Below are 21,579 nucleotides of genomic sequence, written 5' to 3'. Positions count from 1 at the left end.
GATGTCTGAAGCATGATCTTTGTACTGCCCATTACCCGCTGTCCAACCTCTCCCCAACAAATGGGGGTCCGACACCTTCTCCCGTACAACAGCTCAAAGGTTGGCATACATATGCTCGAATGATGGTTGTTGTTGTAGGAAAACTCTGCCAAGGGCAAATATGCATCCCAGCTACCCCTGAAATCCAACACATATGCCCGGAGCATGTCCTCGAGCGTCTGAATCGTCCGCTCACTCTGACCGTCTGTCTGGGGATGATATGCGGTACTAAAATGCAGTCTAGTACCCAAATCCTCATGAAACATCTTCCAGAATCTGGAAGTGAAGCGCACATCACGCTCTGAAACAATCGAGATCGGCACCCCATGCCGAGATACCACTTCCCTCACATACACCTCTGCCAATTTCTCTGCTGAAGAACTCTCGCTGATAGCAAGGAAGTGAGCGCTCTTCGTCAATCTGTCCACAATCACCCAAATTGCATCAACTCCTCTGGCAGTCCTTGGCAATTTGGTGATGAAATCTATAGTGATATGTTCCCATTTCCATTCGGGAACTTCCAATGGCTGCAACTTACCATGCGGCCTCTGGTGCTCGGCCTTAACCCTACAGCAGGTCAAGCACCTCTCAACAAACCACGCGACATCCCTCTTCATACATGGCCACCAATACTCCTTTCTCGGATCCATATACATCTTAATGGCCCCCGGATGGATCGAAAATTTCGACCGATGCGCCTCTTCCATCAAAAGGGTACGCGTTCCTCCCACAAACGGTACCCAGATACGCCCCTGGAATGTCATAAGCCCCCGACCATCGATAACGAACTCTGAAACCAAACCAACAACCCGTTCCTTCTTCTGCATCTCAGGTCGCACAGCCTCGGCCTGTGCCCCACGAATGGCGTCCAACACTGGAGCTATCACGGTCAATCTCAAACATACATCCTGCAACGGGGTGCTCTCCGCCCTGCGACTCAATGCATCGGCTACCACATTAGCCTTGCCTGGGTGGTACAGGATCTCACAATCATAATCCTTGACCACATCCAACCACCTTCTCTGACGCATATTCAGGTTGGGCTGATCCATCAAATACTTCAAACTCTTATGGTCCGTGTATATCGTACACCGAACCCCATACAAGTAGTGACGCCAAATCTTGAGGGCGAACACCACTTCCCCTAATTGTAGATCATGGGTGGGATATCTCGTCTCATGAGGCTTCAGCTGCCTCGATGCGTATGCTATCACATGCCCTCTCTGCATCAGCACCGCTCCCAACCCCAAAATCGATGCATCACAGTACACCACAAAGTCCTCCATCCCTTCCGGGAGGGCTAACACCGGGGCTTCGCACAACCTTTGGCGAAGTGTCTCAAAGGAGGCCTGTTGCTCGGGGCCCTATGAAAAAGCAACACCCTTCCGGGTCACTCTGGTGAGTGGCACTGCGATCTTAGAGAAATCTTTGATAAACCTCCAATAATACCCTACCAACCCTAGGAAACTCCTGATCTCGGAGGGTGACCTCGACACCTCCCAACTCATCACCGCCTCCACCTTGGCCGGATCGACCAATATCCCCTCCTGGTTAACGAGATGTCCTAAGAACTGGACCTCCCGCAACCAGAAATCACACTTGGAGAATTTGGCATAAAGCCTCTCCGATCTCAGAACTCCGAGAATCTCTCTCAAATGCTCCTCATGCTGCTCTTTAGATCTCGAATATACCAGAATGTCGTCGATAAATACAATCATTGACCGATCCAGCATCGGCCTACACACTCGGTTCATGAGATCCATGAACACTGTCGGGGCATTGGTGAGCCCAAAAGGCATCACCACAAACTCGTAATGCCCATAACGCGTCCTGAACGTTGTCTTCTGGACGTCCTCATCCCGCACCCTCACCTGATGATATCCAGACCTCAAATCGATCTTGGAGAACCAAGATGCTCCCTGCAACTGATCAAACAAATCGTCGATCCTCGGCAATAGGTAACGGTTCTTGACCGTCAGCTTGTTCAACTCCCGGTAATCAATGAACATCCGATGTGAACCATCCTTCTTCTTGACAAACAGGATAGGTGCTCCCCACGGCGAGCTGCTCGGCCGAATAAACCCCTTTCCCAGCAGCTCCTGAAGCTGCGAGGATAACTCCTGCATCTCTGGAGGTGCAAGACAATAGGGCACCTTAGCGATAGGCGCGGCCCCCGGAACCAAATCGATATTGAACTCCACTTGCCTCACAGGAGGCACACCTGACAACTCCTCGGGAAATACATCCGGGAACTCACGCACCACCGGAACCTCCTCAACTGAACTCGGCCTCTCGGAATCCACTCGCGTATCCATCACATACGCCACAAAACCCTTATAGCCCTGATGTAGACATTGTCTCGCCCTAGCGGCCAAACAAAACGCTGATCCTGAACGTGTACCCTCGCCGTACACCGAAAGAACTCCCCCACTAGGGTCTCGTATGGTCACCAGCTGCCGCTCGCAATCGATAACCGCACCGAATCAGCTCAACCAGTCCATGCCCACAATGACACAGACATCACCCATCGCAATAGGAACTAGATCAATCGGGAACTCAACACCGAAAATCTCGACTACGCACCCTCGGAGAACCTCCATGACATATATCACCCTCTCATCAGCTATGGACACTCTCAGAAGCCGACTCAACGCCTCACGACTAACAACGATATGCTGACTAAAGGCCAAAGATACAAAAGACCGACTCGCACCCGAGTCAAATAACACCAAGGCAGGTACAAAATTCACAAGAAAAGTACCAACGCACAACATAATATAAGCATAATATCTCATCATCAAAATAAATACACGAAAGAATACATACCAGCCACGACGTGGGGCACTACATGGACCTCCTCCGCGGTCAGCTGAAAAGCTCTCCATCGTGCCCTCGGCGCCTCGGCCTTCACTGGCCGACTCTCTGTAGCTCTGATGGCGGCAGGGGCAGATCCCTAAGGTGCTCCCTGAGATGATCCTCGCAACTGCGGACACTCTGCCTTCTGGTGTCCGGTCTGATTGCAGTAAAAACACACCGCAAACCCCTTGGGGCAGTCCTTGGCCATGTGCCCCTCCTTGCCACACTTGTAGCAAGATCCCGCTCTACAAACTCCATCATGACCCTTGCCACACTTCCCACAAGTGCGGCCCTTCTGGCTCCCTGGTTTGGGATCAGCGGGCTTGGCCCGCTTGGCTGCTGGCTGAGACTGTGCCGGTCGCCGATCCCTCCCCTGAGACTCCGCCTCCTCCCTGGCCTGAGTCTCTAGCTTAATCTCCCTCTTCCGGGCATTTTCCTGAAGCTCAAAAAATGTCCGGTACGAGGAGTTCGCCGTGAACTCCCGAATGTCTCGCCTCAAGATACTCAGATATCGGCTCATACGTGCCTGCTCGGTGGACACGTGTTCAGGGCAGAACATCGCTCTCTCATGGAACATCCTGGTGATCGCTGTAACCAACTCAGTACCCTGCTTGAGGGTCAGAAACTCCTGGGCCAAACGCCCCCTCTCCACCTGGGGAACATACTCATCTCGGAACATGGCAGTGAACCTCTCCCAGGTCACTGCCGCAAGCTCAGCAGGCGTAAAGTGTGCCGTCACAAACTTCCACCAGTCCTTCGCTCCCAAGCGAAGCTGGTTCAGCGCGAACCGAACCTTCAAATGCTCAGGAGATGAGCAAGTGAAGAAACACCCCTCTATGTCAGAAATCCACCTCATAGCTGCCATCGGGTCCTGGGTCCCATCAAACTCTGGTGGTTTTGTGTTGCTGAACTCCTGGAACAGCAACGCATCACCACCTTGCGGCCTAGCGGCAGCAATAGTTGTGGTGGCCGCTGCAACAGCATCCTCAGAAAGAGCGGCATAACGCTCGTCAAAAGTCTCAATCAGCGTGGTCTTAATAGACCCGAACATCTCTGGTATCTCTGCCCTGATGGCCGCAGCCACCTCCTCGTGGATGATCCAACGGATCTCCTCATCACTGGTATCACTGCTCTCAGGCATCAAACGTGTCCTCACCATGATGTACCTCTGAAATACAACATACGATAAATTAGAATCCATCCCAGCATACTCACACTCGACAACTCATCTCTCCTTGATCCTTGGTATTCCAAAGATTCTTACTTGGGTTGTACACCGCTCCGGTGCTTTCAGTAGTACGGGCCCAATACTACTGTCCGCACCGTATCAGAATACACCCCAAGTCCTCCTCTTCGGATCCCAAATTCCATGAACTCTATCATGCACAGGCTACTCTCTAATAGATCTCTCATAAGCCCCTCGCTGCTACCTACTCACTCTCAAGCATCTCGTAGTAGCTCACCTCTTCCTAGGCTAAGGCATCACAAATCAGGCCACTCTAGTCCTAATAGGAATACTTAGCCTACTCTAGCATGCGAATACATCATATCAATATCAATAGCACATAACATGAGGGTATTTTGGAAAATCACCGTTCGGGCGTGGACCGATCGTACACACACTCTGCTCTGCGTTTCTCCAAAATCTTTTACTCTTTTTGAAAATACTTCTCAAATCCTCAGTTTGAGTTCAAATATGCCCGAAGGTGTACTCGAATCCCTCAAACCAAGGCTCTGATACCAAATTGTAATACCGTGAATTTCAAAATAATTTTTCACATAATATAAAAAAAATTTCATTTGATTTCCATAAAACATCAAGTTTAAAACTCCAATCCATATCATACAAAATCCCAAGATCACATATCATAAAAATCTCATGCGTGTGTACAGATCAAGTCGGCGCCTTCCCACGGTCATCACTAGTACCTGAAACAAACAACACTAACACTGTAAGCACAAAGCTTAATGAGTTCCCAATATACCACACATAACACATATTAGCCACTTGAGGCTATAACTCTGTGGGTCTGTAGACCCTACTCTGTGAACCCACTGGTTCTAACTCTGGGAACCTTCCGGTTCCAACTCTATAAACATGCACAGCATAAATCACATAGAAATAATGCAGTACAACACATAACATACATATAGCATACAAATACTCTGTCACATAACTCTAATTACCTACTCAAGGTAAAGTATAGTGAGAAGACTCACCTCGTATATCTCGATAACTCACGAATCCCGGAAATCACTCGTGCTCGATCCTCCGAGCTATAATCCTCCTATAACATCATATATCTCTAATTAACACTTTTACCACTAAGGTTGACTACCCCTATCAAGTCAACACTGGTCAACTCTAGTCAACAGTCAATGGTCAACTTTGTCCGGACTCGGCGAGTGCACTATGGCGACTCGGCGACTCTATACGTGTTCACTGACTCTCTAGGATCCCCTCCTGACACGTCGAGTACACCCCCAACTCGACGAGTCCCACCTGGCATGAATCGCGGGGCCACCACGACTCAACTCGCCGAGTCTCAAGAACAACTCGGCGAGTTCCAGCTCGACTCAGTCCACCTGTCAACCCTCTCTAAATCTCCCTAACTCACTGAGTCAACCCTTAACTCGGCAAGACCACCCGCTGAGTGGTTAAGGACAATCTTCATGCTACTCGCCGAGTCTGTTCTTCAGAATCGGCAAGTCCATGCCATGCATCAACTCAATCTCGCTTCTGAGGTCAGATCCGTTCCATCAACTCATAGATCTGGCCCTCCTAAGCTCATTCATCACGTAAAGTCACAGTCTTGGCTACCATGCAACACCTACAAGGCTCTTTTTGGAGAAATGACCTCTAAGATGGCAACCCTAGTCTCCAAACCCAAAAGGAGGACACAAAGCATGGCATTTGGGACTCTCTGGACCTGCTAAGGTCCAGATCTAGGTACCATATCCCCATGGGACCTCTCACACTCCAAATACAAGGCAAACAAGGCATGAAGAAACCCTAGATTTGACCATATCAACAAAAATACGAGAATAAGCTCTGAATGATACCTCAATGAGCTTCCTCTGACGAAATGGAAGTAGATCCAAGCTCCCCAACTCTCCTAGCTTGATTTCCCCCTTCCTTTCTTGCAAATACACACAAAATTTATGAATAATGGCCTCTTATCTCACTCACAAGAACTCTCAGCCGCTTTGGTGCTCTCCAGGTCAAGGTAGCCGCAATGAAGGGCCATAAGGTCCTTTAAATAGGGCTTAGGACCGGGAAATTAGGGTTTCATTAAACATCGCGGACTCGCCGAGTCCATCCCTTGGACTCGCCGAGTCCAGGCGCGAACCCGCGTCTAGAACCGCGATCCTACTCGGCGAGTTTGAGCTCCAACTCGCCGAGTCCCCTCATAAAACACCAAAAATACATGAATAAAAGATACCTGGAAATCCGGGCTGTTACACTCGGTTATACAACAAAGAAAAATAATAAAGAATAATAGAATAAAAAATGGAGTTCTTGCTCATTCGAGTTGTGTCTCCTTCAAAGACTGCGAGTTTCGATATCTCCAAATCATCCATATAGTAGCCACAATAACCTCCAATTTAACATTTGTTAAAGCCTTCATATGTCGATGCCTTCTTGTAAACATAATCTTACAAGTTCGTTTATGAACTAACAAAAAACGTTATGTTGGCTTCGTCCACCCATAAGGATTACAACGATGTTCTTCTTATTTCGGTGAAACAAAATAAAGGGTTCTTATTATTTTCATAACCAACAAGAAAAGAGATTAAGGAGCAAAAGAAAATTTGTTGGGTTAAATGCAAGAAATCCTATGACTTTTGTCATTTTATGTTAAAAGAAACCACAAGTTATTATAATTAATAAACGACAAAATTGCAAATGTAGTCCTTGTGGTTTGTTGAAAGTTGTCAGGTTTGTCCAAAAAGTTTTGGATTATCACTACTAGTCTAAAAAGTTACTTTTCTTGCGGTTCTGGTCCAAATTTTTTTTGAAAAGAAAATAAAATGACGATTATGCCCTTGATGTTTTATTTTTTTGATTTATGTTATTTACTTTTCAACTTTTCTAATTAAAAAAAACAAAAAAAAATATATCTACCCTTCTACTAATCCACCCAACCACCTCACTCTTTAATAAATTGACCACTTTGACTCCTGTCACGACCATCACTACCTATCAGACCACCACCATCTTACCAGAACCGCCAGTATCGCTAGAGCACCACCATCTCGACGTTTTCAGGAGCAACACCTTCTCCCTGGATCGTGAAAGATGAAGAAATATTGTTCTAGATTTTGTAACCAGGAGGTTAGTGACGAAAGAGGTTTGACGATGTAGATTTGAATCCGACGAATAACACATACCGAAGATGGCAACCGTTAACCAATATTATAACTCAAAAACCCTAGCATTATCTAGCGTCGTAACTTGACAAACATGGCAAAACCCTAACATTATTTGGCCTTGTGTCGTCACCGCCTCTTCAAACTCATTGTCTGCGCAAAACACCAGTGGTGATCAATAGGTGGGGGTAGGGAAGTGAAGGCCACTGCTCTGACGATCGTCTAGTAGTGAAGGAAACAGATATAAAAGGGAAGAAGGTATAGGTGTTGAAAGATGTGGGTTGAGTAGGTGGGATACGGATCAGATGGTTTCTTTTTGTCTTTTTTTTTTTAAATTAGAAAAATGTTAAAGTGATTAAAAATATGGAAAAAGAAAATACGAAGGGGAAATCTTTCATTTTAAATATTCAAACAAAAAAAATCAGACCAAAACTACAACAAATACTTATTTTGGACCAAAGTGACAATTTTCGACAAAAATACATGAACTATTTTTCCAATTTTGTCTTAATAAATTGACAATATATGGACTTTTTTTAATATATCTCATATGTTAGAATTTCGGGTTATATATATATATATATATATATATATATATATATATATATATATATATATATATATATATATATATATATATACTTGGATCAGTGAGAGTTGTGAAACACTTTCAGATTAAAGCATTTCGAGGGTACACTCAAAATTTCTAATCAGATGAAACTCACTATTTTTCTAGAATATAGAATGAAGAAGATGTTATGAATCTGTACCCAAAAGAGAATCCGAAATTGATCATATAACAGAAAACTAACTTTCTGTCTTAAAACTGCCAGATGGTAGTTATATATAAATAACTTCCTGTCCAAAAATGGTCATATTACCTGTCATAAACTACCATAAAACGGGTCTATAAATGGATCACAGCATGACCCCAGCCAGGGGCTCTGCCCCTTGGACCCCGCTCCTAGGGGCGCTGCCCCCGATCCCCGTCAGTTCAGGGGCTTCGCCCCTAAATAGCAGTATACTTTCAACAATATCAAAATCAAACAAATGTGCACTCCGCACCATACTAATTTGTTTGATAATTGTCAAAGTGACATTGATCAACAAATTAACCCCATTACACTTAAATAATATTAGTGATATAAAATCACCAACATCATATATATATATATATATATATATATATATATATATATATATATATATATATATATATATATATATATATATATAGATCCGGTAAGAAATATTTTTTTGTAGGAAGGTAAGAAGTTTCTTTTGTATATATTTTTTTTGACGAACAAAATAAATGAATCACTAGATGATTCATTTGTAAGATGATTCACAAGAAAAAAATTTCAAAAAAACATCTTAATGATTCATTTTTAAGTAAATTTAGAAAATATTCATTTTTATGACAAATTTAGTGAATAACAACAAAATCATTGTATAAATGAATCATCAACATGTTTTTTTGAGAATTTTTTCTTGTGAATCATCTTACAAATGAATCATGTGATGATTCATTTTGTTTGTTCGCTAAAAAAATATGTAGAAAAAAAACTTCTTACTTTCCTACCAAAATTTTCCTTCTTATTTGATCTTGACTTATATATATATATATATATATATATATATATATATATATATATATATATATATATATATATATATATATATATATATATATATATATATATATATATATATATATATTTGTTTGTTTGTTTTTTTAATTCAGGTTCTCATTTTTGAAAAGAAACCAATCAACAATCTAGTTTACTAAGTTGTTTTAGGTACGACCCAATCCAAAAGTCAACATACCCAACCAAATTGGATGTAAGCACCAAAACAACATCTACTTTTACACTTAACTTCAAATTCTCCAATACGTTATGTCTAAACTACAATAAAAAGGAAGAAATTCTAGTGGCTAGCCGTGGTTGGCATTGACCATGGTGCATTAATAATCTAAGGGGTTCTAAAAGTGAAGAGAATTTTAGCAGATATCAAAGGAAATGATTATAATACCGCACCCATAAAAAGGCATCATCATCTCAATCATAAAAAAAGCAAAGAGATAAAACTCATGAAAATTGTATATAAATAAAACCATATGCATTAGCCACACATCTCAAAGCAAAGGACAAGGATTAAAACAAAAACGTAAATCGCAAAATCAAAATTCACTATCGATGGTTCTCAACAAATGCAAAAAAGGTTAGAGTGATAACATGTCATGATGACTCATCTAAGAGATTAACATTCAAACAATCATGTGGGAAATACCACCACTCATCTGCTGGAAAAAACCTGCCATGTCCACCTCCATCAGTAACATAAGATCTCGGGTACTGTGACCAAGGCTCGACCCACAACTCTGGTTTAACAGCAGCATTATGACCCGCTTGACTCATAAAGAAACCATGTTCCTCTCCTGTATCTTGAAAAGGAACCCATTCCATTTTGCCAGAGTCTAGTTTATAAACACTGATCACATCTGCATATGCTGAGCTTACCGTCACATAAAGGTTTTCACCGCAACTTACAAGCTGTGGAAAAAATATGTCTGACTCGTGCTCGGGCTCATCCAGAAGAATCTTGGTTTCGAGTAACATCACTCTGGGCTCAGGATTGAGTGTGAGTTCACATAAATGATAATTATAAGAGTTTAAAGTATATATCTTCCCCTTAAAAACATGTAAATCCTTATAATTGGTGAAGTCGAAAGTGGAGGAAACACAATTCCATGCTCCCTCATCCTCTATAGAAAACCATATTTGCTTCTTTGCAAACATAACAAGCACAAACTTAGATATTGAAGGTGAAAAGACAAGAACAGAAGTGATGTAATCATCAGGAGCAGGAGGGAAATTAAGTTCACGTCTAGTGATAGGATTCACAAGCCAGAAGTCCTTTGTTTTTATCCTGAACAAGATCAAGTATCCACAAGTTAATCTAATACAGTACATTCCAGCAGAATGTGTTAGTGCGGTTTTGAACGTTCTTCTTTTATAGTCCTCTAGGCAGAATATTTTATCCTTATTATTACTCCGGGGAGGGATCCACATCAGCATTGGTGGTTTGGACGCCATAAAACTTTTCCTGTTACTGAGTGCTATTGATCTCCATGACTTACAAACACCACTAAATGCAAGAAAATCGATGACTCCCAGTTGCATCATAACTAATAAAAGCACATCATGATTAAGGTATGACCAAGATCCCACATCATCAGTGTTGATAGTCTTACTGCTAGATGCACCATCATCATTCTGGTTTCTAGTCATAGTCATTCCTAAGCTTGCAAAAGACAAAATAAACATTCTTTGGTAAAATGCAAATTGCACATAATCATACAAAACTTGTAAACAAAGAGAAAACGTGCACATAAATTAACAGAATCTGCATACGAAAACAAACACAAAATATCTACAAACTACAGCATATAAAATCTAATCAGCAGTTCTACAGATGAATGCTATTAATAAAGAAAGGGTAGATCAAGTATTTAGCCACATGGTAAAAATGTTTTTTCATATCTCAATGTTTCTTGTAATCAGAAGCAAAATACAAAATTCATATAAATCAGATATTCATATAATAACTTTATTACTTGTTCTCAAGTAATGTTAATGCGTTATCTTTAAAGCTAATATGAATCAGTTTTTTGATGTAAAATTACGGTTAAGAATAAACTAATAGATGCTGAATGCACATGAAGGAGCACAAGTCGACATCATTGATAGATTGCCAACGCACCATTTGGATTGGTGTGTTCTGGGGTAACATCTAATCACCCTGAAACAAAGGTATTAATGGATCAAGATTGTATTTTTATTACTTATTATCAGTAGCATCTATTTACCACTTTTCTTGAAAATATCATCTTAATTGATCTATTTGACCAGAAACCTTGCAACAGATTGTCATCAACCAATTTTCACGGGTTGCACATAATGAACAACATAAAACACATAGATATTACACAATATTAACACAGAAATCGTACATAAGCATACACTTGTAACAACACAGCAAGAATAAAATCAAGGTAAATGTCACTGTAGTCCAACCAACTTTCCGATTTTGTTTTAAAAGGTCCCTTACATATTTTTTTGATAGTATAGGTCCTCAAACTTAGAATTGACTTATTAAAAAAGGTATTGAATTTCATTTTTCCCGGTTTCACCGGTTAAATTTGGATTAAATGGCATTTTTACTTTTGGAGTAATAAAAAAAAGGGCATTCAAATTCTCTCTCTCTCTCTCTCTCTCTCTCTCTCTCTCATCATCAACACGAAGAAGACAGGTCGTTAAGAGGGTATAAAAAACAATAGTCAACACCATTTTTTTTCCTCACGTCGGCTACCCCTTTCACTCCCTTTCTCCCAGATGAAACCTCATCAACAACCACATCCAAATTCCTCCTGTTTCAGTGAATCTATATCGTGAAGCTAGAATCTAAAACATGCATTCACCAGTATCGAATTCACCTAAATCGGAGGCTTCATTTGAATCTCCGAATCAAAGGTCCACCGACCCCAATTGAAACTCTTCCCTTTGTTGAATGCTCACCGCCTGCTATGTTTCATCTTCATCGCCTTCTTTGTTTCAGTTCAGATCCATGTAAGTACAAAAGTAAAGAAGTCGGTCGATACCAGACCATTGTTCTAAAGGCGATGACTCTCCCTCATCTCACTTTCTCCTTCACTACTAGATCACATGAACCCTACCAATTTCAAATATGATTCAAGTTCATTAGGACACATCCCTATAAATATCCTTACCCTACCAAAAGACTATGTTGCCACAGTGACTAGAAATCACTTCATCGATTTCAACCGCCCTTACCAAACTTCAACATCCGTCTCCCCATCTACACCTTCACCACCTAATCAATCAACAAACTTACGTCCTTAGAAGACAATCTAGCCACTAACAAACATCATCTCCATTATCAAAATTTCTATACTAACCACACACCCTCAGAAGACGTTGCTATTAATAATGGGGATCCACATGATGATACAGTGATAATGAAGGAATGTACATTGACTGATGCATCAGGTTCCATCGGAGAAGAAACTGTAGTCGTCGGAATGGTTGGAATCTCCGGAATGGAAGGACTCGTTGAGCTCGCTTGAGAGTCAATACCCATTTTAGTGATTCAATGTAAGAGGTTAAGAATTTGATACCTGTTGAATCGATTCTCTAGTTTGATCCCCAAAGACTCCATCTCCATAGTCACGGCTGAGATTTGTTTTTCAGAGATCTGATCGGACTGATCGGACCCTGAACAATCACCAAATAATCACTTGCAATGGCAGAGTCGATGAGATGGACTGCCGACAAAACCCAAAAAAATAAAAACTCATAGCCATAGAGTGCACCCGTAGAGTCCTGATGAGGTTCCAATCTTAAGTTGTTTGAGGATGATGGGTGATTGGATTCTGTGAATGGGGAGCAACAAAAAACTCTGTTGACGAAGAACAAGATGGATGATGTTGTTTGAGGATGATGTTGTTTGAGGACGATGTTGATGTGGGTGACACATCAGCTTCAAATGTAGAGGTGACATAAGCAACCGGTTTTCAACGGTGAAAGGTACCATTTAAACCGGTCAACACACACTTTATGACCCTAAAAAGAAAAAAAATAAGTTTAGGGATCATTTAAACCAAAACCAGTAAGTTGGTTGGGCTACAGTGACATTTACCCTAAAATCAATAACAAGCCCTACATCGATCTTGACAGAATTTCAGACAAGAAATAGATACCAAACAAAATGTTGACATGAATTGGATACCAGACCAGGAATTCAGCCAGGATTCAGATTAACCGATGTGCTTTAAACACTAGTTAGACACTAATCGAACAACTAATTGCAACTGCATCATCAAATCCGAAAAGCAAAAAGAAAGTGACTTACCAGGAGATTGGAGAAGGCAAGACTGTAGCTGGTGCGCCGTTGCTTGGAGGTATGGTGAAGGGTGGGAGATAAATTGCAACTGTCGACTTCTCGTGAAGAAGAAGCTTGAAGTTTGCTTTAGACGAGGGGACTGTGAACGAGGGATAGGTTTTGGGGTATTAATGTAATTTACCTTAATAAGTTATGAAAAACTGTGTTTCGAAGGGTTTTAAAGAGTTTCAAAAAGCCATTTTGATAGAAGCCTGTTTGAGAGGGCTAGTCTCCGAAGAATCAGAGAACGAACATAGAAGAAACACAAAAGATTTGAAGCAATTTTCTTGATCGTATATTTCAAAAGAAAGTACAATGCAGTGCTTAAATAAAACTACTAGCTAGAAAACAGGAAACGTGAGCTAATGAGAAGAAACGTTAACTATGACCAGTTCTTTGAAGGACGTGGTCTCCTACATGATGCAAACAAGGATTAATGAAAACTAGGGTTGTTGTCTACTTTATTCACGAATGGGATGTCTGGTCTTTTATTTGGGCTTCGTGTTGGGCTCTTCAGGTGGAGTTGGGGCTGAACCAATTGGGCTCGTATCAATACCCCTCCCATGAGAATAGACCTTGTCCTCAAGGTCTGAAACTGGTGCTGCAGTTGGGCAAAACGGGAATGGAAGTGACCCTTGCAAAGTGATGATGTTGCTGCCATGCCGAAAGGTAAGTGAAGGAACTAAAAAGTCAACTGTAATAGGACCCAAGGAACGTAACCAATCGAACCCGAGAATGACATCGAAACCTTTGAATGGTAAAACAAACAACTTGACCTTAAATGGAGCCTCGTTGAGTGTGAGGGGAACGTCTATGCAATAGCCGTTGCAAAGGAGTGGGTTGCCATTGCCAATGAGGACCGGAAAGGGTGATGCAGTATGGACCAGAAGCTTCAATTTAGCAGCTACTCCGGGCTGAATCAGGTTATGAGTACTACCAGAATCAACGAGAATTTGAAGCGGTTGATGGTTGACAAAGCTCGTGAGACGTAAGGCAGTTGTGGGTGCAATGTCATAAAATGTTGCTGGGGATAGAGCGAGAAAGTGTGGAAGGTTTGTTGCCTCTTCTAGAATAGGAACGTATGGTTGTATAGGAGGGTGAGGAGCATCCAAGTCATTATCGGCGATGAGCAGGAACTGTGGTGGATCACATTTGTGTCCGGGGTGGTACTTTGCAGGGCAACGAAAGCAAAGACCCGAGGCACGGTGTTGTTATAGTTGCTCGGGTGACAAGCAGGTAGTAGGTAGGGTGGTGGTTGCAGGTACTGGCGCCGACAAAAGTGGTAGGGTGCGTGACAACTGGGGTGAAGAGGTGGCTAATTGGACTTCAGTGGGTAACAGTGTGGAAATGGATGGAGAAACTGGGGAACACCCAAGCTTGTCTTCAGTTAATTTAGACAACCCATAAGCTTGATGTTCGGTAGTGGGGCGTAAAACCGCGAGTTCGGTTTGGATTTCCTGTGTAAGACCCGAGATATAGCAATTAAGGAGAGCCTCATTCAAGAGTCTGATGACCCGGTTACACAATTTCTCAAACGCATCTTGGTAGGCGGTGACCGTTGTTAGTTGTTTGAGTTTGAAGAGGGAGGCTTGGTGGTTTTCATAATCGGATGGACCGAACTGGAGTTCGAGAGCCCGAGAAAATTCTGGCCATGTACCGAGTCAACTTTAGGAGGCATGGAGATGACAATGAAAGCACCAAATTGATAGAAGCATGTTTAAGAGGGCTAGTCTCCCAAGAATCCGAGAAGCAACACAGAAGAAACACAGAAGATTTGAAGCAATTTTCTTGATCATATATCCCAAAAGAAAGTACAATGCAATGCTTAAATAAAACTACTAGCTAGAAAACAGGAAACGTGAGCTAATGAGAAGAAATGTGAACTATGACCAGTTATTTGAAGGACGTGGTCTCCTACGTGATGCAAACAAGGAATAATGAAAACTAGGGTTGCTGTCTACTTTATTCACGAATGGGATGTCTGGTCTTTTATTTGGGCTGGGTGTTGGGCTCTTCAGGTGGAATTGGGGCCGAATCAATTGGGCTCGTATCACATTTTCTATAAGCACTTATGGATATCCAAATTCCAAAGACCTTTTAATTTAGGGATAATGACCGGAAAGGTAATGGATTTTTTACTTTGTTCACACTACTAGAAAAACAACATTTTACGACGTGCAATGCGTGTCGTAAAACGCTCAGACGACGCGTAAATGCGTGTCAAGGAAGGCCCTGTCATAACGAGAGACGACACGCATTTGCGACGCGCAATGCGTATCAAGGAAGCCCCTGTCATAAAGGAAGACGACACGCATTTGCATGTCGTAACCTTACGATGCGCGTGTTTATGACACGCGATGCGTATCAAGAAAGCCCATGTCATAAATGTAGATGACACGCATTGGCGTGTCATAAACTTCAGTAACCATTTACGATATGCATTTACGATGCGTCTTTATGATACTAATTTACGCATAATACAAAAATATTTAAACAAATATATGCAAAAACAATCAATTTCACCCAATAACATCATGTCAAAAAATTGTAGTACATTGATATTAAGGGGATCTAATTGTACATTGTTATTAAGAGGTTTTCCCTAACTATATTAGCTAATACTACATTGCGTATCAAGGGAGACCTTCTGCAAAGTAATGCTATATAAACTTAAAAGATATACACAAAGGTGATAAACATCAAATTCCAACTAAGTAGAGTTGCATCTTGCCTTTTATAATTCTTTAAGACTAATGAGCCCTGCTCTGATAATTCTTGTGACCTGATCAAATAAAAGTCAAAAAATTAATATGCTAATATAATTAATAGAAGAATAAAACAAGGAATGTTAGTTGCAAATACTTGTGCCAAATGTGAGTGGTCAAATGAGGGAAAGTGAACATCTGCAAGCTTTTTGACACCAGCCTACACACAAGCACATATACATATCAATATAAGTGCAAAAATAAATATATAAATAAATAAATTTCACGTTCATTACAATCGAATACTTGATAAATACATAAATAATTAGATTAAAAAATGTCCAAAACACCCTTGCAAAAGTAAGAATTTTATGAGTCCCTTATAAAGAATTAGATTAAAAAATGCAATATAAAGTTTTCAAGAATCGCCTGTATAAAGTTTTGGCGGGTATCATCATACCTCTTCCAATCCTAGATGCCACCTGGATCAAGACAAGGATAAAATGGTAATTTCAACCAACCCCAGAAGATTCGTATTGTAAAAGAGTTAGATACAAGAATGATGCAATTGCAACATCTTGCATCCATCCCTATTGCAAAATGCTTTACAAGGGTGTTTTAAAAATCTGATTTTGGTCCGAATCAAATGAAGAAAGATAAATAAGGGCAATTAAGTCATTTTCACCTAAGGGTTCAGTTTGTCAAGTTGCAGCACAAGGTCTCCTAAGAACTTGTAGCCTGATCCATCTTTAGCATGGAAGTTAACAGGTGATGCACAAAATCCTCCAATTCGTGAATGCACCTGTCGAAAATCAAAGTTCAAGAAAATACTTAATATATAAGTAATATGTCAAATGTTATCACAAAAGTTATAATCAAAACAGTGATTCAGTTTTAACTAAGTTACAATTTTAATATTTCTTATTGTAGCTTTAATTTGGTTTTAAACTTCTAATATGAAAAAGCATGGAAAGTTGACTAACTTCAATTACTAATAAAATTCCAAGGATCTAGATTTAATAGGAGTCTTATTTTCATAAACAAATCTAATATTAAGTTCAAATTAAATAGTGGGAGTCTGGGACAAAAAACACAAAACATAAACATAAAACATAAATATGGTGATTAGGATGCAATTTATTTATATATTTATATGAGTTAGTTAATAACGCTCCCACTTGACATGCTTTGTGGGCCTTGTGATGACACCTGTCCTTGAGACACCACCATTTGTGTCCTCCCTCCAGGACCTTGAACATACCCTTTATTCATCCTTGTCCCCACCATCTGTTGTTGTTGTGGTGGTGCCACCTGCTGCTGTTGCTGCCCCTGTGGCGGAATCTGCTGCAGATGTTGCTGCTGTTGTTGTTGCTGTTGCATTTGAGGGTGATGTTGTGGTTGAAGCTGTTGTTCATGTGATCTTGATATATGAGTCGCACTATTTTGACTGTGCTGATTGAATCTTAAGCCTCGACGCCTCACATCGACGCCTTGCCGCCTCAAGCCGCCTCACTCCAGTGAGGCTTAAGCCTTATTTTGGCCATCTAAGGCTTAGGATTTGAGGCTTTTTTTCTCATGCCTCAGCCGAGGCTTACGCCTAAAAATTCCTTTTTAAACCATTTAAGAGTCCAGAATAATCAGTCCCAAATTCATGGTCATAACGATCCCATAGGTCCTCAGCCACTTTAGCCACTGACTGCATTACATAGAATGTGGTAAAGACTTGATATAAACTAATTCCCATCAAATACATGATTTTAAATTTTTTTTGAATCTTCTACCTTTTCGGGATCATTTAAGGGAATCCAAATGCTAGTTGCAATTTCTACATCTTGAGGAACAGATTGGTTGGATATAGTTGGGATGCATTATGCAGCATTTAAACAAGCTAGTCTAACATGAAGGTCTTTTGCATAAACACCCGATAAAGCCTCAGGGTAGAAATGTCAAGAAATGTTAGGCTTATAAGGGAATCAACAAAATATGATTACATTACTAAAAATTAAAATGCTACATACAGGTGCTACTTCTTCAGCAGAATGTGTTGCGGAAGGATCCTTATGTCAACTGTCAAGCCATAGTAGCAACTTGAGAGATTAAGTGAACAACTGTTGTTGTAAGGAACCCCAACAATGCACCAGCTGCAACCTGAAAAAGAATTTGCATCATACATTACATGTTTGTTACAAACACCATAAACTGTTAGTTTGATTTACAAGATGCAACACAATGAATTCACAAACAACAACAATAGAGAGAGAGAGAGAGAGAGAGAGAGAGAGAGAGAGATCATACAATAAAACCTAGTATATTATTATCATAATTAATTAACTCTATATATAGGAAATAAATCACACATTTGATTTGATTATAGATGCAAAATATTGAATTAAGAATCTATAAGAGAGACAATTGCTTCTAAGAAGCAATTCGTTTTTGTATTTTGATTCTTATTATTACTTTTTAATACAAAAATCTTTTAGTTTGTCAAAAGCAGAAGATATTACTATTGTTCAAGTACAAACTTGAAAGGACCGAACCTTGGTGTGAGCCATCAAGTCCTTGATCTGTCCAAAAGTGACCCTGTGATATAACAAGATAATTGATTTGCAAGAAAGTCCCTAAAAGTAATGGGAAAGAATAAGATACTATAACTTCAAGTACAGATGCATACAAAGTAAAATCCAAAACAAGTGAAACCATCACCTCTAATGAGAGATCTGAAGAGCTTGATTCTCATACTCATGTAAAGTAAAGTCTTTCATTAGGTCTAACCTCAACATTTATCAATAATCATAAAACCTAAAGTGAATAATTACACATAGCAAAACAAGAAACTAAAATATGGTTTGCATGTATGGTTGAAAATGGTCTTATGTGACAGTTGTTTAAAACAAACAATAAGAAAAATTATACTCCGTTAACTTGTCAAAGATGAGCTTCTTGTAAAAGTTTAGGGTATGATTTTTGGCTAATAACCTCAGAACCCCAATTAAATTAGTTCCTTTATCATATATCTCCTAGAAAAATAAAGAGCTTCATGAGAAACACCACACAAATAGAAAAGAAATTCTATTGTTTTCTCAGTATGTGAGTCAAATATCAACATATAGGAAATATGGAAATAGAAAAGAATCTGAGAGAAGAAGACAGAAGTTTCAATATCAACATAGTAATTTAGTACCTCTACTACCAGTCAAAAGAGCCATTCCGCCCTCATACGAAACTGGTGCAAAGTTGTTTGCTTCTCTCCTATTGTATTTTATAGAAGCCTTGTCATAAGTGTAATAACTTATCAACTAATCAGGTTGAAAAAAAAGGTCTTAAAATTCAAACCTTATAGTTCTGATTCCAGTGTCAACAACCGAAGGTAGATTTAATTTCTTTCAAGAAATAGGCATATCAGAGCTTCCCGCTGACACAATCACAAATTACAATAAGGATTATCATCTAAGATGAGCAACAACACTCATTTGATAATTGTAATGTACAAATATGAGATGGCTTCTCTCTCAAGCATTTCATCAAACATCCTATATGCCTTATAAACTTATTAAAGTTTTAATTTTTTATGTTTAAGTTGTTTGACATTAGTTAAAAAGAAACGAGCCTTTAGTTAACTTACCAATCTCATTTCCATGTGCCATGTTAGCAACATTAGCCTGGTCAACAACAGTCTTACTTCTGAATCAAATTTGAGTAATTAAATGAGTTAAACCTCATTTCCCAAGATTGTATTAAAAAATAAAAAGATTTCCATAACTAACCAGTTTCATTTAAATTCAGCAAAAGTTGTTCCCTTGATGGAAGAGCACATATTCCTGCAGAAAATGTAGTTCTAACAGCCCATGAATGATATGGCGCACACACTTGTTGATAAGCTGATGAAGCTGCATCTTTTAGGGAATAATCGTTGAATCATACCACAAGAATGTGCAATTGATAACACTAGAATTAATAAACACAATCAGGTGTAATAAGTCATAAGAACATACTTGTTTTATAGAAAATTCTGGAATAATTCTCGAATTAGGTCAAGACCCCGTCTAACTCTACGAAGATTATGAGTATGGCTACCACGTGACTTCACTGTCTTCCATTTTACATCATAATCAATTACACTGCTTAAACTCACATAGCGTTCTAATGCTTCTTCTAGATCACGCACCTGAAAACCAAATAGAGGATTGTGAATGACGAGCACAGAAACGAAAGAACACGCATCACAAAATGGATTTAATTTCAAAACAGGAAAATCGCCATTTCTTCCATCTATAATCAGATTCGAAATTTCCTCAAATGCATCCGCGATTGAAAAAAGAGAGGTTCGTGTTCTAGCGTCTTCAAATTCATCACCGCCGCTATAATCCATGCTCTTGGAGTTGCTCCTGAGATCACACAATTTGAGACAAGCAACAACACGTAGTTTCCGAATCATCAATTGCAAAAACTAAACACAAATTGTAAGAGAAATCGCGTCTGCTCAGATCCATATTTTCCCCAAAAGCTTATGATATTGTCGGATAGATTTGGGAGGTTGATGAATGTAAGATTTGCAAGTGCTCTGAAAACAAGAACAATTCAAGAGCAGGGGATCACAAGGAGAAATTTGGGAATAACTTTGATCGTACAATGCAAATTTGAATCACAAGCTTGAAACAACAAATTTGAGGGAAATTCAAGAAGAAGTGATCATTTGATATCAGCAAAGAGCGCTAGCTTTGATCTTACAATGCAAATTTGAGAAATGAGTTAGTGAAACTTTCGAATAACTTTTCAGTTTGCCGAGTTGGGCAATATCAAATGCTTGTTGTCTGGATTAGATTTGGAAGTAATAGAAAAGAACCCAGTCGCATTCGTTTTCTCCGCCGTTGATGGTGGTTTGTGGAGATGGTGATGTCAACGTGTACTGCGATGTGGCGTTCCGATCTTGAACCGACATCTTGAGATGGCGGAAGTGTTTGCTTAGGCACTTCGAACTTTTAAAGATTATGAGGTACGATGCTGGTGGTGGCGGATTAGGGCTTACACACACACACACACAGAGACAGACAGAGAGAGAGAGAGAGAGAGAGAGAGACGAACTGCTTAGAGGGTTATTAGGGCTTTTTGGTAGAGGATTTTAGAAGAAGAAGAAGGAGATGCATCGGTGGTGGGCTGTTTAATTTTTTGGTATTTCATTTCCCCCTAAGAGAACGCGCCTTCCTAAAGAAAAATATAAAGCGACAGTTTTACATGACGCGCTTTTTTATGATAGGTGCCCTCCGTGTTTTTAATTTTTTTTTGATGGACACTACTTTTAGGGCACGCACAAATGTGTGCCCTCTATCCGTCAAATTTTTCAAAACTAACATTATTTTTTAGGGCACGGACAAATGTGCATCCTCTATCAGCGAGTGTCATTGTTTGCGCGTCATTAAAGGGTTGTTTTCTAGTAGTGTCACATTTATTCGCTAAACTTTTTTTCGTTATCTATTTGTCACTTAACTATTGAAATTGTTCACATTTTACCTTTATGATCGGTAGCAACCGGTCATAAGAGTAAAATTTGAACAATTTCAATAGCTCAGTGGCAATAGATAACGAAAAAAAAGTTTAGTCATTAAATGTAAACAAAGTTGAAAGTTCGTTTCCCTCTCAAATT

General features: G+C 40.0%; 1 protein-coding gene and 1 pseudogene across 1 annotated transcript; both read right to left on the bottom strand.

Annotated features, from left to right (window-relative positions):
* Nucleotides 1-9,506: 9,506 nt before the first annotated feature.
* On the bottom strand, nt 9,507-10,559 carry LOC111897461 (uncharacterized). The gene has a single exon (XM_023893423.1). It carries the CDS (start codon nt 10,557-10,559, stop codon nt 9,507-9,509), a length of 1,053 nt encoding a protein of 350 aa, XP_023749191.1.
* A 7,446-nt stretch (nt 10,560-18,005) lies between these two features.
* LOC122196584 (ACD11 homolog protein-like) lies at nt 18,006-20,373 on the bottom strand (annotated as a pseudogene).
* Nucleotides 20,374-21,579: the final 1,206 nt, after the last annotated feature.

This window comes from Lactuca sativa, chromosome 2, assembly GCF_002870075.4.
Source record: "Lactuca sativa cultivar Salinas chromosome 2, Lsat_Salinas_v11, whole genome shotgun sequence".
Classification (NCBI taxonomy): Eukaryota; Viridiplantae; Streptophyta; class Magnoliopsida; order Asterales; family Asteraceae; genus Lactuca; species Lactuca sativa.
The sequence above is the reverse complement of the archived record's forward strand: the minus strand, read 5'-3'. Positions and strand labels throughout refer to the sequence as shown.

What these genes read in the sequence shown, in the direction of transcription:
- LOC111897461 (XM_023893423.1), bottom strand. Translation starts at nt 10,559, where the DNA reads ATGACTAGAAACCAGAATGATGATGGTGCATCTAGCAGTAAGACTATC.